The sequence below is a fragment of the Malurus melanocephalus genome, unplaced genomic scaffold, assembly GCF_030028575.1.
Source record: "Malurus melanocephalus ecotype Western Australia unplaced genomic scaffold, MMel_1.1 scaffold_58, whole genome shotgun sequence".
NCBI lineage: Eukaryota > Metazoa > Chordata > Aves > Passeriformes > Maluridae > Malurus > Malurus melanocephalus.
The window spans coordinates 2,514,987-2,537,636 of record NW_026623290.1 but is presented as its reverse complement, the minus strand read 5'-3'; the positions used below and the strand labels follow the sequence as shown (position 1 = coordinate 2,537,636).

Genomic DNA, 22,650 nt, shown 5'->3' with positions numbered 1-22,650 from the left:
CATCCCCATCAACAACAAAATGTCAGTGATCACTCACACCTTTGGGAGACCCGTTGCATAATTTATCCAGGCACACAGAGCCATTTTTACAGTGACACCTTGATAGCTCTAAAATATGCATAACAAGTTCTTGTAAAGGCCCACATTATACATTTAAATAACAGAATGTTAGCAGTTTGCTGGAACAGACTATTTTTTAGCCCCAAATTTGTTTTTCATAACCTCACATCATCCCCTTTCCTAAAATTTTAACTAAAATATTTCGAAACAAAATTTAAAGTATTTTCTTTTAAAAAATGAGGACATGAAATCCACCATCATGGATCAAATTGCATCTTCATGACTTGCTCACATTTTTTCCACTAATAATTCTAAGGTTGACCAGCAGTGTTTTGAAATGCTTGAAAYTTTGATACAAGTTTACCATACCAAGCAGCTCACTATTAGCATTTATTTTGTGCAGAGCATGCACCAGAAAATTATAAAAATTTCAGAATTCATTTAAGAACTATTGGGTGAGAATACGGCCACAAGGAAAATTACTTAAGAGAACAAAGAGATAAACAAATTACTGAATTAAAAGAGAGGGAAGATGATCCATACCTGTGGATCAATGATAGATCATTAACATTTTAATTAAGAGCAAATCATCTCTGTGTTAGTTTAACACAGATGAACTTCACAAACCAAACCAGAAGCCAGAAGAGCAAGGTCCCTCTGAGAATTAGTTAAGCAGGAATTCAGGCAAATAAAAGTGTGCACAAGTGGAAATCCATGTCCAACAGAACACCATGAACTGGGGCTGCAAGTGCAGAGACCATGGGACTTATTAAAAAAATGTTGAATTCATATTTAGGGTTCTCATAAACAGAGGAATACTGGCAAAAAACAAAGCATATGCAAAGACAAGTCGCAAAATTATGGAAAGAGTYGGCAAAGTAGCAATAAAAAAATCAATTCATAGGGAAAAGGTTAAAAGTATCAGTTTTTTAAGTAAAAGGGTAGCTACAAGGGGTCAGAGGAGAAGAAACGTTGCAGGCTGAAGTTTCAGAGCAGGACAAAGTTCACTGTGGGTACCAAAAAAAAAACAGGTAAAAAAGAAATCCCCCAGGTCATTCCATGGACAGGATGACCCTTCCAGCGTTACCTTGAATACCTGCAGGGCTACAGCCCAGGCAGAACACAGGTAGGAATGGAACAAAACCACCATGGATTTATGAAGGTACAATAAATATATATAAAATCAGACAAGTATCTGATTAAAAGTACAGGAGGGAGGTGGTGAGCTTGAGGTGGTGATTAGGGAAAACCAGACAATTTTGGCTGGAAGAGTCACCAAGAGAACTGCTGGGGATCCTGTTGCTTGGGACAGTTCAAACTCACAGCCAGACAACACAGATGCCCAGACCTGGAGTATAAGGACCCAGGTGACGTGGACCAGGATGCTTCTCCTCATTTCCCTCCACTGTAAGTCAAAATACAGGKTTTTTTTCTTATTTTGCAGTAATAGGACCAAGGCAATAATCAAAGACAATATACACTTGCAGCACTGAAAATTAACTGCAGGCCTGTTGCAAGAATTAATAAGAACTATGTTCAAATATTTCTTCCAGGCAATGAATCATGATTTTTCATTCCTTAGAACCAGCTGAACACCATTTAAACATAACCTCTTGCCTGTTTTGATTTACATACCCAGGTTACTCTATCAAGTACCCTGTATTTACACTTTCCTCATGTATGAAAATTATGCACCAAATAAGATTCCAAACTTGAGCAAGCTCTAATCCATGCATCCTTTATTCCATTACAATCACTGTGTTGCTTTCTAGCAACAGGACACAAACTGCAATCAATCGCGATCAATTTATACAACAATCTGAGGCTTACAGTACATTTAAGGCCTTTAAATTTGGAAAAATTAGACCTATGCTAGTAGTGTAACAATTTTTAAGTGTTTTGCATTTCTGATGCATAATCTGTGCGATTCCAGTGTCAAAGAATCAAATTACTTCTAAACTAAAAAGATCAGCTCAATGAAAATTTAGTTACATAATTCATCAAAACATAAATGTGTAAATTTCTTTTTTTTTTTTGTCCTGGAAACTTTATAAAACTTTAATAGCAAAATAATATAGGGATAAAAACATATTTTAACAAAATGTATTCAATCATATACAAACCAGAATTTTGCAGTTTATTGTAACTAGACTTAAATTAAAACTACCAATTAAGAATCTATGCACAATGTAAATTCAAATATGTACAGTACTTTTAAAAAGTCTACAGGAATGCTTTACAGAAGGAAATGTCTGTTATGGCTATTATTCAGACAATCTGAATATTAAAATGAGTTTTCTAGTAGTAAATTTACACATTTATTTTAAAACAAAAGCAGTTTTGTCCCTAGATCCTTTAAGAATATTCCAGTTATGTTTATACAAGTAATGGAGAGGTCGTTACAGAGTTTAGCCCCATATAGTAGTTCGTTTATTTTCAGGTAAAAGTATATTTAAATAATTTACTTGGGAAGATCAGTAAGTTAACAAAAGAACACTAGAAGGGAGGAKGGGGGGAACTTCATCACAATAACTTTCCAGTTACAATACCACAGCTAGAAACTTCACAGAGAAAGTACTCCCTTAGATTGAACCCATGATTGTTCAGAACAAGCTGTAGCTCATAACAGTTGTGTTTTCCACACTGAGAACACGGTGGGAAAAAAGTCTTTGTAGGACAGAATTATAAATGATCTGAAGTGAGACAGAGAAAACTGATCTTCAATTAATACAGCACTAGGTAAAAAGTGTCCCCATAAGCAGCTAGGATTCCCACTTCCTTCAGGGCAATGAAGCTAAAAATTGTTGGAATTACAGTAGTTGACCATATTTGTGTGCATTAGTAGAATCACTTCCAGATATAAAAGACAAATTTCATCAGATGTTTGATTAGAACACCCTCAAGACAGGGTATTTCTTCATAGTATAAAGCTATTACAGCTATCCAGTTAAAGCATGTGCAAAAACAGGTAATTTCTTCCGTTCACAGTAACTGAGGTAAAATCAGGTAAGCTTCTTCAGGAGTTGGGAAGTTCATGAGATATGAACTGTTTTAGTCTCTCCAAGTACTGTGCATAAAGCTCTATGTCATTATGCCCAGCCCCTTCCACCCACAGGGGCTCCACTGCTCGTGGACATCGCTCGTACATGGCCAGGCCATGGGAGAAATCAATCACCTCATCTTCAGTACCGTGGATCACCAGCACAGGAGAGGTCACTTTAGAGATCTTGTCAATGCTGGAAGGAGAAGAAAGACACAGCTCAGCTTGGGGCTTTCAGCTTCACATCATTAGGGAAGGCAAGTTTAACTATTGACACACAACCCAGTCAGCAGTGTATGTTTGTAAATGGCTGCAAACCTTTGGAATTGAGCAGTGATATGGGACAAGGCTCATTCCCCAACCACACACACRTGTAAAAAGGAGCCTGCACTGCCATCACCACCATCCCACCACTGCTAACATCAACAAGTTTGAGTGGGCAGCATGCAAATAAAGTTTGGCACCGAAAAAACCCCCACCAAAACAGTGAATGTATCTGTCACACAAAGCACTGTGAGGCAAGTAAGATTCCATGGGACATTCTGCAAGCATGGACTCTTCACATGACACGTTATCACCTTCCAATTTAGCAGCTTAGGAACTAATTAACTACATTCCGGTCATAAGATTTCATTAACCAAAAAAAAAAAGCAAAAAAAAAGCCTTGGCTCATGGAGCTTGAACCTGTCTTTGAACCCCCAAATTAGGCAGATTCAGCTAAAGGAAAACAATCTAAGTACTGACTCTAAGTTCAAACAATAAAATAGAAAACTGTGAGAAGAGCATTACACAGGGACATTGAATTGCACACAGTCATTTCATGCTGGTAGTTACCAATAATTCCAAATCTTTGTACAGACACCACGTGCCAATGAACTCCCAAATTCCTACCAGCTCCACTTCCAACAACAAATGGAGGAATTGGCTCAGGGCATCATGTGGAGTGGGTGGAAAAATGAGTGTTGGTAATACACGATTTGATCTTAGGACATATCTATTTCTTCATGGTAGCTAATAAAAGATGCTCCTGAACAACAGGAAGGCATGGAATTTTGGCAAGACCATTGATTTTACAAAATGATCTAGACTCTTAAATTATTTTAAAAATACAGATGCCACCATACCCCGACAYAAAAACAAGTTCAAAAAAGTTTAATGAAAATATAAACTTAACTAAAAAGATGTAAACTGAAGCACTAAGCCTCACACTCACAAACCTCAGCATTTACTAYTCTTGAGAACTGCCATTGGTATTCCAGTGAACAGCTGAGTGTAAACACATTTCTGTCTCTGTGTCTATACCTCTCAAAAAAACCCCCAGGTTTCAAGCCATTTAAGATGCTATTTTAAATTAAAATGCAGCCTATTTCACTTCTCCTGTCTGGAACTTGAGCTGTGYGCAACTATGCTGATTTTCTACAAAAATCGTAACATAAATGAGGCATCAGAAAAAKGCAGATTTTCTTTTTGGACATAATTTTCATCCCAAAATGAGTATTATAGCCAAATGTAAATACTTTAYAATCAGTATACTGTAAGTTTTAAGGTCAATAAAGGTCTGAGACAAAGACCTATCAGCTATAGAGACGTTTATGCATAATTTTTGTGGCTAGAYACTAAATTCTCATTTATTGTAGGAAATCCCTTTCACTTCACTATTCATATAATGAAACAGGTTTTTTTTCACATATATTCACAGACCATTAAGCCAGATAATATTTATATTTTGCAGAAAATTGGAGGGCGTCCCGTTGCCAACTCAGCGACTCATAAAGCAGTATTTAAACTGCACATTAGCCTTACTTAGTATTCCCAGCCACACAGCTCTGCAGCTAGAAAAATCTACAGAGACCAAATTCTCATGGAGTCCCAACATAAAATGCACATAATAGCAACTCACTGTAGGTGCACACAGAACTATTTTGTTTCCTGCTGAGAAGACAGACAGTTGAGCTGCACACATTGATGAAGTGCACTGCTGTTTGTTTGCACTGCTCCCTGTACCAAGGACTGACAGCAATGAAAGCTCAGTAGGGCAAGAACAAAATCCTCAAGTGCTACAGCACATCTGCTGTCACTGCTCCCCTTCCCACTTTTCTGTTCAAAACTGTTATTTGATTTGGCTGGTAACAGCTAAYCACTGTTACTTCTGTAATCAGAGCTATGTTTAAGGCTTTGTTKTTTTCCTCTCTCGCAGAATTTGTAAATATTGGATTTCAGGTTTGAGGATGATGAATGAGTTGGAGTGTAAGTGCTTCAAAATTCAGTCTGCACCTCCAACAAGTTAATTAATTAACTAATTGAAACCTATWTGAAAGGATTCTAAACATTGGGACTGTGAGCCACTATTACTTCATCACCATTCCYTTGAGCTGTTCTGGCACATAGATTTATACCTAGGGCCTCCCACAACTTCTAAATTTAATCTGTTGTAACCAAAATAAAACAAACATAAGAAATGCAATGAATATTCCTCACTACACTTATCACAAGCATGACTTTTTGAAGCAAAGCCAAGTTTTGCACAAGACTCCAGTGAGTGCCTGTTTTATTTTCTCCCTCCCATGGACCACTAAGCTTTTTACTTGTGCTTCCCTCCACCCTCCACCCTGCCCCGGTGTGTGTGCCCTGCTACAAAGAGACTGGCTTCCCCTCTCATATTGTCCCATAACTTCAACTGGATCAAAGGAGAATTTCTAAAAGATTCCCAGAACATCTGATGTTCCCATGAGCTCTACTATTCCCAAATATTTGGGTACTCTGGAAATGCAATTGCAACAGGCCTAGTGAAAACTACCCTATAAAAGCAAATGTCTTATTTTAAAACCAATTGTATATAGTTTTCTGTAAGTAAAATACTCCAGAGGTTCTTAAAACAAGCTTGAAATCTTCTTAAAGGTGGGACAGGGACTTTGGGTCACAAAATCAGGATCCTACAAAATCTCCACCAAGGAGGAACCAATACAAGCCTTGGTCCCTACTTACACCACTAGTCCCTTYTAATGGTGAGGACAGAAACCCCTCCTTGCAGCATGGATACATACCTGGGGAAAGCATCAAAGCAATAGGTTTTCCTGGTGTCAGGAAAAGCTACCCGTAAGCCAGACATCAGGGGAGAATGGAGGATGACTGCTGCACACTCGTACCGAGATGCCAGGTCTACTGTGGGGACAGTACCAATGCTCTGGCCATACAGGATAATGTTCTCAGGACTCACCCCATACCTGCAGAGACAAGAAAGATCCTTTTATTAAAAAAAAAGCCAAAACACAGCATATTTCACATCAAGATGCAAAAACCAAACCAAACACATAAAATAAAACCTGACGCATCCCTCCTATCCTTTGTGGCTCTTTAAAATATGATCTTAGGAGACATGAACTTACAAGTTTAAATTTTAAACAAGTCCAGCAAAGTAAACAACCCAAATATTAYACAGGCTGAAGAGAGCTATCCTCAAGGAAGGAATGTCAGTATAGTCATTGATCTTCACTTTCTTCAGGAACAGCTCCTGTCCTTTCACTCCACAGCACAGCAAATTATGAATTAGACATCTCCCCTATCCCAAATTATAAACTGGACATCTCCCCTATCCAGATTCACTCTSAGGAATTTCAGCTGGGTGTCCTAAAGGCTAACAGCCCTTCCAYCATTAAACAAGTCAGTTACTCCTCTGCCTACCTTTCATTCCATGCAGCTGGAATAAAAAGACAAAACTGCCTTCTTAGTGGCAGAAAAGACAACAGGTCTGTTCATCTTCCCAGTTTCTGATATAAAATATTCCTCATTTCTCTTTTCCAGTTTAAAACATATCAAGTTTATTTTGTAACTATAAAAATGCATCATTCCACAAAATGCAGGGCTCACAGAGAGTCCTGCATSGCTCCCCAGTATTGCCATCCAGTCTAAAAAAACTGTCCCAGCCTGTGTGCTGCTTCACACTACAAAAACCTAAGAATGAGACTAATTCAGTTTTCATTTAAAGTATGCAAAATAGAACAGAATTTGGAAGGGACACAGGAGGATGTGATAGTGGATAGGAAAAAGTGAAGAATATTTGGCCATCACAACTTGTTAGGAAAGCTGCAAATCAAAGCTGTTACTCAATTATAAAGTATTTATCCAGAAGATTTCTCTGTAACTCCACCTCCCATTGCAAGCTGTATAAATAATAATCAAATGCAGAAGAGAACACATTTCTAGTAGMAAATAACTTGTGTAAAGCATGTTTTTTACTATCTACACTGTCTACAGTCCTGTGGTCACTGCTGTGAGAGTGAAAAATCAAACTCTCCAGTTCAGGTTATTCCCCATGTACATCTGAAAGGTTTCAATTCCTTGCAAAGATGCTTGCAAACAGTATGGCAGGCCTGGAGGGTACTCGACTTTTAAGCAGCTAAATGATTTGGTATGTGCAAARGAGAAAATTATAATGGAAAAAAAATCAATTAATAATTAAAATTAAGAATAATCCAGTACTAATTGTTCAATTATAGGCTGTCAGGATTGCTTCATTTTATGATTAAGTATAACTAGACTGGATTGTACCCTCTGTGAAACTGAAATTTTCTTARTATTTTTATAATGCTGAGCATAAGGGTGCTTTTGGCATCTACTGTTATATGAATAAGCAACTGTATAAAAATATCTCTCTAGAGTAAAATTTTATCCTCTTGGTAACCAAGCAGCAGCTCACGCTGGCGGTCTGTCASCACAGCCACAGGCTGATGTTTTTAGAGATGTTGTGCAGCTCTTTCAGCAGATTTTTTTTTCTCCCTCAGTGTTAGATACACAGTACACAGCAGGGCCTGGCTGACTCGGTTAACAGGACCTTGGAACTAAGTTTTGTCCTTGCAGATTTGGTTCCAGCTGCTGGGTGGGGAGGGCTGGAGGCATAGACCCCAAAGGCACCACATGCATCCCATCCACCCGCCAGCTGCTGCATCCTATTAATGACAGAAATGTATGTGGAACACAAAAAAGCAGGACTGGATGGAACACCATCATCCACATGGCACTTCAGTGGGCAAGGAATGATATTAATGCTGGAAGGTTTTGAAATACCATCCTGAAATACCATATTGCAGTACCATGATAATTATGAAATTCCCYTTCTAAAAGGTTTATAATACAAGCAGAGTATGGAAACAGATGTCTGAATGAGAATCACAGGATAACAGGACAGCACAGGGTGGCAAGAGAATTCAACATATGCCTTAGTATGGGAGTTTCCTTCAACACAGATCTGCTTTAGATTCACTCCTTTTGATGTTGTTTCTGAAAACATCTCACATTGTAAGGAGAGTACCTTGCYGTTGTGGCAACAGCTACTCTAGAGAAAAATCTCAGTATCATGGTATGCCAGTTAGAGTCAGTCTATAGCATCACTGAAAAAGCCCAGAGATAAGTCTAAACTTAAGGTAGCCCTTCATCACTACAACTACTCAATATTCCACTCCGCAGAAAGACAATGTGACAATTTTGATAAAATTAATAATCATAAAAGGGTATTAGGACTYTGAGTTAGTGCACCCTTAGCCTATCATTAGAGCAAATGTCTTGTYTGCTTTACATTCCTACTGACTGACAACTAAAAGAATCTCTGGGACTGTTTTATTTAGGGACAGTTCCCCTTTCCAGCATAGAAGAGTTCCTGTAACAGATTTATCTTTTTAAGCCCTTCACCATTAGGTCATCACTCAGCAAGTGAAACASGGAGCTTATCGTAAATGTCAGCAGAAGCAGCTAAATGTAATATTTATTTATTGTGAGGCCAAAGGACACAGGACAACTCATGAGCTAAGGCCATGAATAATTGAACTGTGCAAGGTCCTTGGAGCTGAGGGCCAGGGCTTGGCTCTGTGATCCTGTGTCCTCATAAACACTGCCCAGTGGTGAYGCTGCAAGCACTGCTCATCCAAGGGACAAACCCAACTGGGGGACAAACCCATCTGGGGGCTCCATCCTTAAACATTCTTAAAGCACAGGCCAAGTCCCTCCCTCAYTCTCTGCAAACTTCCTTGTACTAGATCCTTGCACAACAGGAACAGTGATACAGAAAGTGAAAGAGGAAGAGCAGATGTGGGTAAAAAGACAGCACTGAAAGAGAAACAGGGAAAGAAAAGGGTAGAAAAAGGCAAAAGACACTCTGGAAAAAGAGGAATCCTGTTACAGTCTGCTCTCCTATTAAGGAAGAAAGTCTTTCCACCAGCTAAACAGCAGCTCCTAAAAATAACTTCCTTGAAACATAGAAGCTTTGGTCTCTGTGGAAACAGAGCTCCATCCAACGGAGCAGGAGAGCCAAGTAAAATTTCTGGATATGTTTGGGCATTTCTCCTGTGGAGCCCATCAGAGAGTTCTAAACAAGCAGGGCAACACCGCAGGATCGAAACCAGCCTTCAGCAAAGCCAAAGCAGGAAACAACTCAAACAGCTACCACGGGCRTATGCAAAACCCTGACTTGACAAAGGGGTGGAAAAAAAGAAGAAAAAAAGGGCAGGAATGCTTCTTTCCCAGAGGGAACTCCATTGCTSAGAACTGCAGCTACTGCTGTGTAAATAATGTGATTTCTGCTCCCCTTTACCCACAAACAGTTACAGGTGGCAAAGCTCAAAGTTCTCCAGCCTATTCCACTCTCAGTAACCCACAAATACACTGTGTGGCTTACAGATTCCACAGAAACCCCAGCAACCTTCACAAGCAGTTCAGCTGTCTGTACCTACAGCCTCAGGGCAGGATTAGCTAAGGCCCCAAAACACTGCACAGTTAATAACAGTAGTTTGGGGTTTTTTTCCCCCTGTGTTACTGCCTCAATTTATACAAATGAGGTTTACCAGCAATTCTGGTCTCTCCATGAACTACGTGCAAAGAAGCTGGTTATTAGGAATCCACACCCCAGAATCTTYTGCTTACTCCTGCACAGAGCAATAAGAGACCTCAGCCATGCCAGCAGATCAGTGGGATACAGGAGACTGGAATATTGCTGACAGAGAGGACAGCAAAGCAGGATCAGACACAACTGCTTTAGTTCACCTGCTTGGCTGTAGGGCTGTGGCTTGGGCCATGTCCCTCCTCAGTTTCCTCATACACCACCGATGATGGCATCAAAGGCCACTGCTGAGTACCTCATTCTTTCTGGCTGACAGCACTTTGGGTAAACCATGTATTATCTCAAAGCATCTTTAATTAGGAGCCTGAGATACCGARCCCCTCCTTCCCCCAGGGCTCCAGCTTTGAGCCATGGAGCTGGAAAGTTTACCATTGCTATTTTTACTCTCTCCTTGCTCAGTGGAGAGCACCGGTGGAATGCTGCTGTGGGGACTCCAGACATGTCACAGCTGAAGCCCTGCAATGCTCATGGCCAAAGCTTCAGCATCTGTGCCAATCCTCAAAGGTGCCAAGTACATATTCATTAATGAGGCCAATCTTTATTTCAGGCTTACTGAATCCATGAAGTTAACCTCACCTCATGTTTTCATAGAATTTTGATGGTATTTGCTGTCCCTTAYCCCTTTCCTGAACTGGAAAGCACAGAGAACAGAATGCATACAGCAACAGCAGCAAATTAGTTTTCAAGAACAGCCACGGAAACTGTCAGTGCAGAGCATTTTGATGGCACAAACCCCATTCCATAGTGGTTTTGAGACCTGGAGCTTAGCTGCTACTAAACTAAGGCAGCAACTGATGGACCAGTTCTTCCTTACAACATAGGAAGAACATAACTTTACAAGGCCAGGAAAATGAGGTAACCAGCTCCTGCATTCTCAGAGGGGGACTGAGTTTGAAACTGGGCACTCTGCTCTCCAGCAAACACCAAAGAAATAAGTAATTTACAAGACACAAAGAAAAACCAGCGTACATCAGGAATGAGACAGATCATGCCACAATTTGGAGGAAATCGTGACTTCTAGAGTACTTTTGCTAGAACATGCATGTGCTTGCTTTTTCATAACCTATTCAAGCCCATTTCTTTCTGCTTATACAAACCCATTTGTAACAACATACTATTTATCACCTTTCGAAATGCATTACATTTAAGTTTAATAATCCAGAGAAATTTAGATCACTTGTTAAGAACCACAGATAGATAGTCTCTAGCATCAATATACTCTTCCATATGGTATCCATGTACATTTTTAGAAATAAATTGGCTATTTAATGCTCTATGAATCTAAAGATCTCGTTTTGGGGGTAGAAAGAAAAACAAATATCCTCAATTAAGTCAAAGACACACAAGCAGATTGTRTATCTTGAGTATGACTTGACGTTGTGTGACTTCTACATTAAAATAAATCAACACTACAACTCAGTCAATAATTATTATTGCAAGAAATGTACAGTATCAGAACACTGAATTTTGTGTTCTTCAGCAAGTACCACTCAAGCATGTCAGCCAAAATACCACAGAAATTACAGCAGACTTTTARTCTAAATGCCAACATTAAATTGAGAGGAAGGCATTAGATTAAGGATTTTTTCAGTTAACCATAGCAACAACTGTCAAATGAGAAAAATCAGATTTCAAGATTCATAGGAAACCGCAGCACACAGCAAGTGTCCCTGTGCCAGTTTCTCCAGTTTCCTTGAATTCACCAAATACAGGTCTAAAATTCTTCMCTGTTTTACTGACACTGACTCTTTAAATCATGAGATTTCTTCCTCCTCTACCTCCTTCCTCTCCAGGTCCACAAGTACTATAAAATTCAAGTTCAGCTACACCACACTCTCTTTCACTTCACGTTCTCACGATGCTAAGAGCCAAAACCAGGTTGTATTCTGGCTYATGAAGCTGCAAAACAGAGACACCRATTTTTTTGGCATACGTCCCAGCACACCGTCACAGGAGCACAGAAGTAATTCCACAAATGTGTTCACTCTCAAAATAATTTAAATGGCTGACAGAGAAATTTAATCAAGGAATCCACCACAGTTTTATATCACTATTACTTTTACTACCACACCAGAGAGTCATTTGATTATGCTATGGAGAAAGCCCAGTGCTAACCAATATAAGCTAACTGATATGGAATTACACAATGAACCTATGACTCTTGAAAATGCCCTCTTAAAGGTGATTTTGGAAGTTGTTAGCAAATATTACACTACTAGAGGCTTTCTGGACTATGTGATTGGCATAAATCCAGTGATGTACCAGCTCCTCTTTTCATATAAATAATAAATGGATCAAGTGGAAGCAACTTCTAGGCACCTTTGAGGATGATCACTTGGCCCTGTAGTAACTTAATTATACCAAAGTATGAAATCAGTGCACCTGGCTCTTGATTACTGTTCTGTGGCAATCAGCGATCTGTTATCAAACACTGAGAACTGTGCTCACAGTTCAACCAAGTCCTAACAAGGATATTGAATATCACTGGAGAGCTCAAGCATCCATGACAAAAGCACAGATCTACACACTGCTGAGTGCTGAAGCCACTGCAAGTTTGCCCTGAACAACCAGGGTAGGCAAAGGTAAATTGTATTTCATGGCATTCCCTAGTACAAACTGTAAGGAGATTACATTTTAAATTAACTGAATTATGCTAATCTGCACTGAGTAGSTTGAGGGTGACAGTTGGTTGACTTTTTTTCATAAAATCCAAATAATACTAGTTTGTCCAAAAATTTACTGCTTTTACAAACAGCCTTGAATTACCTTTTGTTCATCTGCTTCAAACACAGGCCCCTGAAGATGTCATGTTACAAAGTTGGAAACACTTTTCTGACCAAAGTAAAGCACCCAGGACTCAGAGCAAAACCAAGTGCTCTTGAACAGTAAATCCACCCTCCTCCTTTTTTCCCCCCTAGTTTCACCATTACAAGGAAGTTCCTTTTCCCCCAGGCAAAAACCAGACAATCTGTGCTTGCAGATAGATCTATTTATGTTTTTAAGGAACTAAAAAGTAAAACTGCCTTTGTTTTTTTTCTCTTGTAGTGAGGACTCAGCTGTATTTATAACAAGACTTTTCACCACAATAACCCAGGACACTGATTTTGATGTTCTGGCTTATGATAGATTGCTCATTTGTCTACCACATGAACTAGCAGTTTTATGTATAAACAACAAACAGATTTGGAACAGTTGCTTCTGCCTGACTGAGGGTTTGTTGGCTTTTTTTGTTTAGTTGTTCGGTTTTTTATTTCCCTAGATAGCAGGGAAGCAGGAAACAGAGTTTGTATTAAATGTGCACTGAAATTTAAGCAGGAACTTGTGCCATGGGCATGCTGATGTAATAGAATAACTTAGCCCCTACAATCATCAATTCTTTCATRTTGAGTGAAAGCAAGGCAGCCACTGACAAGCAAAAAGGACTCTTGTAAAACATCCAAGAAAAACGAGCAATGATGTGGCTGAGCCTCTTGAACTCCTAYCTTTACCATTCCACTGCTTTATGACCAAAGGCGAATAACACTCCAAACTCAGTGCACACCCATGCAAYGAGAGGGAGTGAGCACCTTCCTGAATTAATTCCTAAATAATCCTTCTAAATGCTGGGAGGTTGTTTTSTTTCTCTAATCACTGGGGCAAATACAAACCAAAGCCACTGTAAGTTGAAATACGAAAAGCTAGTGGAAATAGGGCCTTAACCTACAGACATATTCAAACATAATTCCCACTGCCCCAAAGTTTTTTTTGCTTAAAAATCAACTGGGAGCTGTACAGCCAGCACTCGCACAAGATTACAGTTTTGTAAAAACATGGGAACTCTCTACCCTTCATAATTTCCTACTTCTTTTAAAGTGCTTTCCTAGAACAATCTCGATTCACACCATTTAGTCCCAAGACACAAMAGGTAAATGGCATACAAAATGAATTTTTTACTCCAGTTATTTTAAAAATAGAGCACTGGAGGTAACTTTAATGAAGTATTTTGCATTTAATTAAGATGCTCTGTAGCAAATAAACCTGGAGTACAGAAGACTGGAAATTTTTGCTGGCCATTGCAAACTAYCTTTATGACCACAGCATCAATAATTCACAAAAACTCAGTCAGCTACATTCTGTTATATACTCTTTACTGCAAGCAGTGTACACAACCTATACAGTTATTCTCTGAGGAACATTTAAATAAATTGAGACAGCAGAAAAAATTCTGTTACTTTCACAGAGAAGCTCAGTCTACAGCATCTTCTGAAGGAATCCATTACCTTCACCCCCAGTTTCTATCCCATCTCATCTTGATGTGACATTCAAACTTCAACCGTTTTAATGTTGCAAAAACCCTGCACTTCCACTTTGGGCATCCCACTCTCAAAACCTGAAAAATAAGGTAAACTACTCCTAAAAGGGTATTCCTAATCAAGGACGTTATGAAAAACAAGAAAGATTTTATGATATCCATGTAGATAAATATATTATCTTTCAATAAAAATACTTCATTTGTAACAAGTATGTGTCAACTAACACAGAAACCGATTTCTTAGGAGACATGGATGAAACATTCAGGAAGAAAACCTGAATGCAAACACTAATACTGGTTATGCATTCCCACAAACTTTGTGCTTTCATAGCTGTTTCTTCAATTTCAGTTACTTCCAAACTGGAGAGCCTTGCCTTATTCCTGAGGCCGAAATTTCAGAGTGAGCCAATGCATTTTGGCTCACCTCCCACGCCCATCACATAACCCTCCTCMCCAGCCTTGGCTCAGCACTGGGAAACCGAGGGTTTACAACCCTGGAGGAAACAATCTTGCAGTGCTTCCACAGTTCTCAAAGCATTTTGGTCCAGGAGCACTAAATTATTCTTTTTCCAGTATTTCCACCTGTTCATTGAAACCTCTCTGACACCTGCCTCGAGCACTGCTCTTGCCTGGACTCTTCACACCAAACACCAACTTTATGATGTATTTCCMTCATCCCTCCCCTCCCAAAGCACCACACTGAGGTGAGGCCACCCTGCTGTGGCACTAATTGCCACGAGCTGCACCTATGCAAGGCTTAAACCTCTGACTCATGAGCTGGGATTATTTCTGGAAGGAGCACAGTGGCTTTTGACCAGCGCTGCTGCCTGTTCCACCCATCTCCAACATTTCTCCCCMTCCACTGGGTGCAGCCCAGCTGCCCACAAAGCAGGGAATAACTCAGTGCACAAACCAGGACACTCCACATAAAAAGGATCCATTTAAGTYTGCTTTCAATGCATCAGGCTGTAGTTTCAGAAAATTGTTATCACAGAAAAGCACAGAATGAAACAGGACTAACTTAGACTGTAATGARCAAACTGCAGAGCTCACCTAAAATGTCACACCAGAAGGTTTGCACGGCTGGTCAGTCAGACACACACTGTAAYTTCATAAAAAAGGTATTCCTGACCTACGGATCTTGAACAAGAAGTATAGATGTATATTCTGCTGAAGACAGTTAGTTGCCTGGATGCTATAGCAGCATCAAATGGTTTGCTCACACTCAAATTAATACTTTGGAGACTAATATTTAGAGGACTAGAGGAAAAAAAATTCAAAGCAGAGCACTCAGAAACTGGTATCTATGGATCTTGGCCCATGAACTGCTCAGGTAATCAATCCCACCAGTTTGAATTCCACTAACTATTTTTTTTTCTTTGTGGAGGGCTTCTGTTTGGCAGTTTGTTTATTGTTTGGGGTTTTTTTCCATTCTTGCCTTCCTTTTGCCTTCTCTTTCATCTGTTTACTGTAGTTTTTGTTTTTGTTTCAGTCTCTAAGTAATAGCTATTTCATCTAGAGGTTTTACTAAGAACGTCACATTTTCAAATATTATCAGCACTAAAYGACTTGGTTTTGCAAGGATTATTTTATATAGCTGACAAGCCATTAAATGTGAAACCTGTAGCACTGATACAGCATTTTCCTTACATCACTTAGAGACAACTGTAGCTGCATCTAAAACACAAGCTGGCAGAAAAAAGATTCAAGTGTTATCTCCATAATGCCAACAGAGGAGAACAAAGAAAAAATTGAACTGTCTACACAAACAGCAGGTGCTTGTTTCCAAAATCCTATTACAGCTGACATTTTCACACTGTTCTTCAAAGACCCCTGCAAATCTGAATACTGTCTCTCCCACAGAGCATCAGAGCTGGAGTCCAAGAGGATTACACAGGAGCTAGAATGGATAAGGCCTTGAAAGAATGCAAGCAGACAAACTGGATGCAGCATTTCTTCCATCCAGAAGCATTAGTGTAGCTCAGGCAGTGATTTGAACCTCCAACAGAAAAGAGATGAGAGAGCAGAAGAGCAGGATGGAGAACACGAATGGCAGAGAGGCCCTGATACAAGTGATCCATGACAGTGAACTGGTTCAATATTCCTAAAAAGAACCAACAGCAGATGAAGGAATCTGTCCCCAGATGATGAGGCTTTTAGCAGCCAGCATTGTATGAAGATGACTCAGCTGGCAGTAGGATTTCTCCCTCCCTTACAGACTGACATTAGTATGCTCAAGCACTGTAGAAGAACCAAGTTATTCAGTGAGAATGAGCTTCTCTCGGAGAAATGCAGTATCTCATAAACACTGAAGGGCTCTATACAGAAGCCAAGCAAAGAAGTGTCATGGCCTGTGTTATGCAGGAGGCCATATATCCTGCTAGGATAGTGCTCTGCAATTCCCTGGAAACATTTCATGTTGCTTTGAGCCCCTCTAACCATTTCCACAGACTGAAGAAAGGCAGTATTTTCTTTTGATTTAAGAATCAAACCAAGAGGCGCTTCCTCTGCAATGACATGTCTCGTGAATCATAAATAGGAAGAAATCCTACTTGGCTAAGTGGCACTGTAACCTCTATTATTCCCCACCCCTAGGTAAGTGGAGAAAACACATATCAATGTTTTATTTGCTCAGAACACTGAGCTTTGTCACAGTGTGCATCTGCATACATTTAAACATCTGCTTTCAAAAAGTGCCAAATTCACAGSCTTACAGAGAAACACAACTCTCCTGATGAATCTCTCCTGTCTCTCTCAATTACCCATTTTCAAGTAGATTCGTTAAATATTCTAGCAAATACCAAGAACAGTAAGTGGGAAATGAAAGATGACAGTCATTTCATGAAAGCAATTTATTACCTGAAAAGATTCATCCAGCATCTTTTCAGAGACAAGAAAACCTCAGTGTTCCATCTTTCTCTGTGCCATTTTCTGTATTGGCATTTTTGATTTTTAAATCAGACTCATCTAGTCCTTTCTTCCCAAGCACTCTCATCCTGCACATATTCCTTTAATGAACTTTTAGCACAATCAATGTTCAAGCCCCAGTAACAGTCAATATAAACCTAAGATGATTAAAAAAATATATAGCAATCACCAGGATTAACAGCACCAGATGTTTTAGAACAGCAGACCACAGATAACTAGTTCAGAGCTTAAAAATCAAATTTCCTAGCCACAGCCTTTATCACCACAAACCCAGGGGCTAAATCCTTCTTCCCTTCTCCCAGTAAATACTACTTACAATTGTGTACAATAAAATTTAGCACRAAGTTGCTTCTGTGTACTTCTGTTTGGTTGAAATGCTCATAAAACCTGACTTGTGCTCACTAAAAACTTGAAAAGATAGCACAAAAAAGGTAATTTATTACAGAAACGTGTATCTGCATTTAATGATATGTAGAAACATTAAGCATCAGTAAACTTAACCTGACTTAAAGCAACAAATGTTATTCTAAAAAATGGTAAGAGTACTTCTGCACACTTAGAAAAGTACTAACTTTCCCAAACTCAGATGAGAAAACTCAGTTCTGAAACCAGGTCATACATACTTGTTCAGCTTATCCAGCTGTCTTATCTGGGATCATCCGAGTCTGTGGAGCAAAAGACATTTTGCTCAGATTGCGGAAATCWAGAGGTTTTAACAATGATCAAACAGCACACTTGCAGACTTTGTTTCCTGCCAACACACCTAGTTAACAGGGCCAATTGCTTTTGTAGTTTTTTTAGTGAAAGATTTCTTGCTAGTCAACTCTTTCCTTTCAGAAAAGGATGCTTACCACGCAATTACCAGCCATGCCACAAGAAGCAGAAGTACCTCACAGTGGATCAAGGACAACTGTTAATGCAATCACTTAAGGTCATTATTTCAGCTGATGCTAAAGGTAGAAACTGACCTGCAACTGCATCTTAGAAATTAAAWATAATAAAAATGAGAAGCAGCTTCCTGATGTTATTCACCACATTATYTGCCTCTATCTCTCACGCAGTCCTCGTAAAGCATGCAGGCTCCCTACTTGACTGCAGTATCAGCACAGAACAACTGGTTATGCAGGAAAAAATGTTAGCAATTCCAGACCACGCCACACCGGCACTTAACTGCCTCCCAATAAACCAGCACAGCATAAAGAAGTCTTGTACTGCTGGGGCTTCTATTTTTGAAATAACAGATAACAGCCCAGTGCGTGGAAAAGAAGTGTATTWATGTCTGCATTACTATCCAAGCTGGCGTTTGGCCATGTAGGTTTTCTGCAGTTCACCATTTCACAACATGGACACTTTCAGTTAGAAGCTACTACAGTTTCCTCCAATACACATCTTTCCTGTTTAGTTCTGCTGTTACATTTTACAAATGGATATAKTATTTCCCTTTCTCCTAATACCATAAAGCTTCCAAGAGAGAGCAAAATAGAGATATTGACCGAGAATTAAAACAAATATTTAAGGAGGAAGTCTGGCCAGTTCTACAGTGAAGAACAGGAAAGAACATAGTTCACATGGCCCAGGAAACACTGGAAAYAGTGGAAGGATGAAAAGCAGAATAACAGACAACAAACTATGCCTGCTAAATCCTCCTCTCCTCCTCAAAATTCCAGTGATTTAATGAGCTAAGTTTAAGCTAATACTGCTACCTTTATTTCAAATTAATGTAATATAAAAAATAGAAAATTGCTGTGAAAATCAACCAAAGAGAATAATAAACTTTACTGCAAATTCTCCTGCTGCTGAAATGCAAGTAATCTAGAACTACATCCAGATAAGAAATATCTAAGATCCTTAGGTTTTATGTTCTTTATTATGAATATTTTAGTGGATTTTTGAATGGAAAGAGTAAAATCAGCAGGTGCCAGATGTTATTTGTGTCAATAGTGTCTGTTCAGTGCTCTACACAAAAGGATCTACAGATCTTRGATGAGCTTTGACAGAAGTACATCCAGTTTGGAAAAGTGGGATATTTGGTACCAGATTCCTTAAGCTCAGGATAGAAAAGAACTCAGTAAATCAAGGAGACCTTACAACCCACTTGCTCTCTACACAACTATGGACACTGAGGATTTATGACAACATTATCTTTCAAGATCTATCAAAAATTCAGATCCAAATTATATTCAACTACATTCAGTCAYCTTCATTTTTTATTAATGTAAATATAAATCAGAACAATTTCTTTTTCCAGAAGCCAATTTTGGGCCTGTACTCCTCTTACAGATATAATTTCCGCATCATCCGATTGATTTTTTAGTACAAATTTCAAACAGAGGATAAAGAACTAATTGTATCAGGCTTATGCACAGCAGGCTTTAAAAGTGAACATCACATTACATGAATAATTAGCAAGAGTTCAGGGGAGAGGGCAAAGGGTTTTGCTATCAGAGAAGCAGAAGGTTGGAAGCTGTCAGAGATACAGCAAATCCAAACCTTTTAGGCACACCAGAAAGGCTTARGGTTGAAACTCCACTTAATATCTTAAACTACTGTACTGACTCCTGAAAGGGTGCTGCTTCTTGCATCAGAAAGTGCTGCCTGCAACACATGGTAACTGCCAGAGTATTTATTAACCAGTGTGAGCAAAGGTTACACGTTCACACACCCCTATGCATAAAAATAGCAAAACTGGAGCTGAAACATTACCCCGCCTCTTCCCCCAACTCTGGTACGTTTACAGTTTGTTAAATTTGATGAGATGCTCATACCCAGACTGAAACGGTAATTTTTTCTGTGATATTAACACACATTAAAGCCCATGATTTACCAGAAAAAGACAAGCTTTTTGCAGTAGGGGAACTACAACAAAAAATACTACAATGTGTAAAACAACTTAAATATGCAAGCTGAAGTACATTTCAGTCTTGGGAGGAGGAAACTGATTGGCTTTTGAGTAACTGCCTGAAGGCAAGAATTATCCAGGGAACACCTCCAAAATAACTATTAAGTCTTTCAAAAATAACCCAAAATGACACTTAAACATACAAACACCTCTGTAAGAAATTAAGTTCTAAACAACAAATACCATGTTGGAGTACTTTTGTAAATGTGCCCTGGGGAACATGCTCCAAAACCAACACCATTTTCTTGAMAGATGCTATTTTCCCCAGGCTGTCTTACGTCCAACATCCCACTTAAATAAATTCATCAGATTTTATAATCGGGGCAAAACCCATTATAAACAACCTTATTAAAGGAGAAACACTTCAAGACGTACTGTTTAAAGGGTGCTTTCTTGAGAAATGTGTTGAAGTTGGTCTCAGAACTTTCAGACTTGTTGGTTCCCATTGTCCATTACCCCACAGTTGTTCTGGAAACAGAACAGTAAGAAAGAAATGGCCATGCCAGGGCACAAAGTTAAAATTAACTGGTCTAACATACTGGGAACTCAAGAAATGTGACAGTGTCCTGTAAAAAAATAATAATAAAAAAAGAGTGTCTTTGAGCTTCTAGCTGGCACTGCATGCCTTGAGAAGGGTCGCCTGCCAGACACTGAGCTATGCAGCTCATCTAGCAGCGTGCCTCGGCTGATAAATAAGGCTCCCATGAGTCAAAGTTCTTAAAGTAACATTTCTCTATGTAAGCAGGATTCTTTTAATAAGGCACAGTAACACTGATCTTCCTAAAAGTATAGCCCAAACTGTCTAATCCAACAATCAACTCCTAGTCAAAAGCTGAAAATAGAATTTTCATCTTGAAAGGTACACCTAAAGAGAAATTCAAGAGACTGTACCAATAAATAACATTACAGTCAGGAAAGCATACGTGGATTTTTTCTACAAATTTGCAATACAAAATAAAAACCAGAGGCAATACTTTGAGATTACCTCTGATTTAAATTTTTCCCTCTAGACTTTGAGGCAAGTGTACTAACTTAAAACCTCATCTTCCACATCAATATCATTCTTCATTTGTTAACCCACATGGAATTTGCCTTTTTGAAAGTTGAGAGGTTGGAGATTTATTTCATKATTATAGGGATTTTCCCAAAGATATGCATGTGTTTATCAGGAGACATGAAACCAAGTGTGGGAAGGTGGGTTGGCATCGAGCCAGATCCAGCTATTTAGCCCAATTTTGTGCCTTTGTATTATTTCGTCTCATAGTCAGAAAATCCAACCACAATGTTTCATTCTAACAAGAGAACCTTTGTTCTGTAAAGCTAACATAGTGGTTAAAAATATAAAGATATGGATACAGATAATGCCAGTATAATTCCATCATTATACAACTGGCCTATGCTTGTACCTTTCTGTGATTGTTTGCGGCCAGCAGAGCTTAATGTGCAAACAACAGTAACCCATTTTTCTCAAATTAGCCCTTGGAATCAAGAATGCAAAGATGTTCCTCTGTCCTTAAGCTGACACTATGCACTATTCATCCATCCCATTCTACATTCTTAGCCTTCTGTTAAAAGCATCTTTATTCCTCTACGTTCATACAGCATTTCCTGGGTTTACAATCCCACACTTCCTATTGCTCTCTAAACCTCACACACTGAAAAACACCACTGCCAACAGAACACTCAGCTTTAGTCAGGAATGAAATTGAGCTTCATCATCAGATGTCAGGCTGAGCATGCAAGACCAGTGTAAGTCATTCATCTAAAAACTGGAAAGCAGGGCAGTCAAGAYGAAGCAGTAGCAAATGGGTCACTGCAACTGCTTTTTCAATTCATCAGTACTTGTCTGCAGCAATCTCAATTATCCACCACCAAATGACACAGGAGATACAGGAGGTTTGCCTGTCAGTTGGTTTGGTTTTGTATTTTAGGCCAAACAAACTCAAGCTTTAAGAATTAGACAAAAATCAATTCTTCATCACTTCATTTCAGACACCTAAGAGCCACCAGCACTCAAAAACTGTAAAAAAGTTTTTTTTCTAGATTCAGGAAAACACAAGGACCCCCTCATCTTGTACACAGGTAAGTGCCTTCAACTTCTCTCAAGTTCAGTGGCAACTGAAGCTATCTCTGATCTTCTTAGGGGCTTCTTGGCAAAAGCAAGCCTGTATTTGCATGAGCATGTTCGGTACAACACATCTGCACCCTATTTTATGACTCATTTCAACTGCTTCCAATGCAGCCTTGTAATTGATTTACATTTGAGAAGGAGAGCAGAAAGAATTCTTAGTTATTCATTAAATTTATTATCAGCTTCAGGGAAAAAAAAAAAAAAACCCAAACCCTGTTATTTGTTCATTTGCTTTACTAGTGCTGCATAATTTTGAGAYTCTTGGCCTTGAAGCCAACAGAGAATACAACTATGAAACCTAAAAGTAGGTTTGGGGCAGGGATTAAAATTTATTATCATCACATTGGCCTCTCCAACAAGTACATCACATTGAAAGGAAATAGGAAATTCAGACCTGTGTTCCAACAATTAG

General features: G+C 39.1%; 1 protein-coding gene across 1 annotated transcript in view; it reads right to left on the bottom strand.

Moving 5' to 3' along the window:
* Nucleotides 1-1,782: 1,782 nt before the first annotated feature.
* Nucleotides 1,783-22,650, bottom strand: part of ABHD17C (abhydrolase domain containing 17C, depalmitoylase) — a 28,138-nt gene continuing 7,270 nt past the window's right edge. Inside the window, exons 2-3 of the mRNA XM_057365859.1 lie at nt 6,145-6,324; nt 1,783-3,296 (exon numbers count right to left, since the gene is read on the bottom strand). Coding sequence (XP_057221842.1) covers nt 3,077-3,296; nt 6,145-6,324 — 400 coding nt within the window. The 3' untranslated portion in view covers nt 1,783-3,076. The remainder of the gene's footprint in view (nt 3,297-6,144; nt 6,325-22,650) is intronic.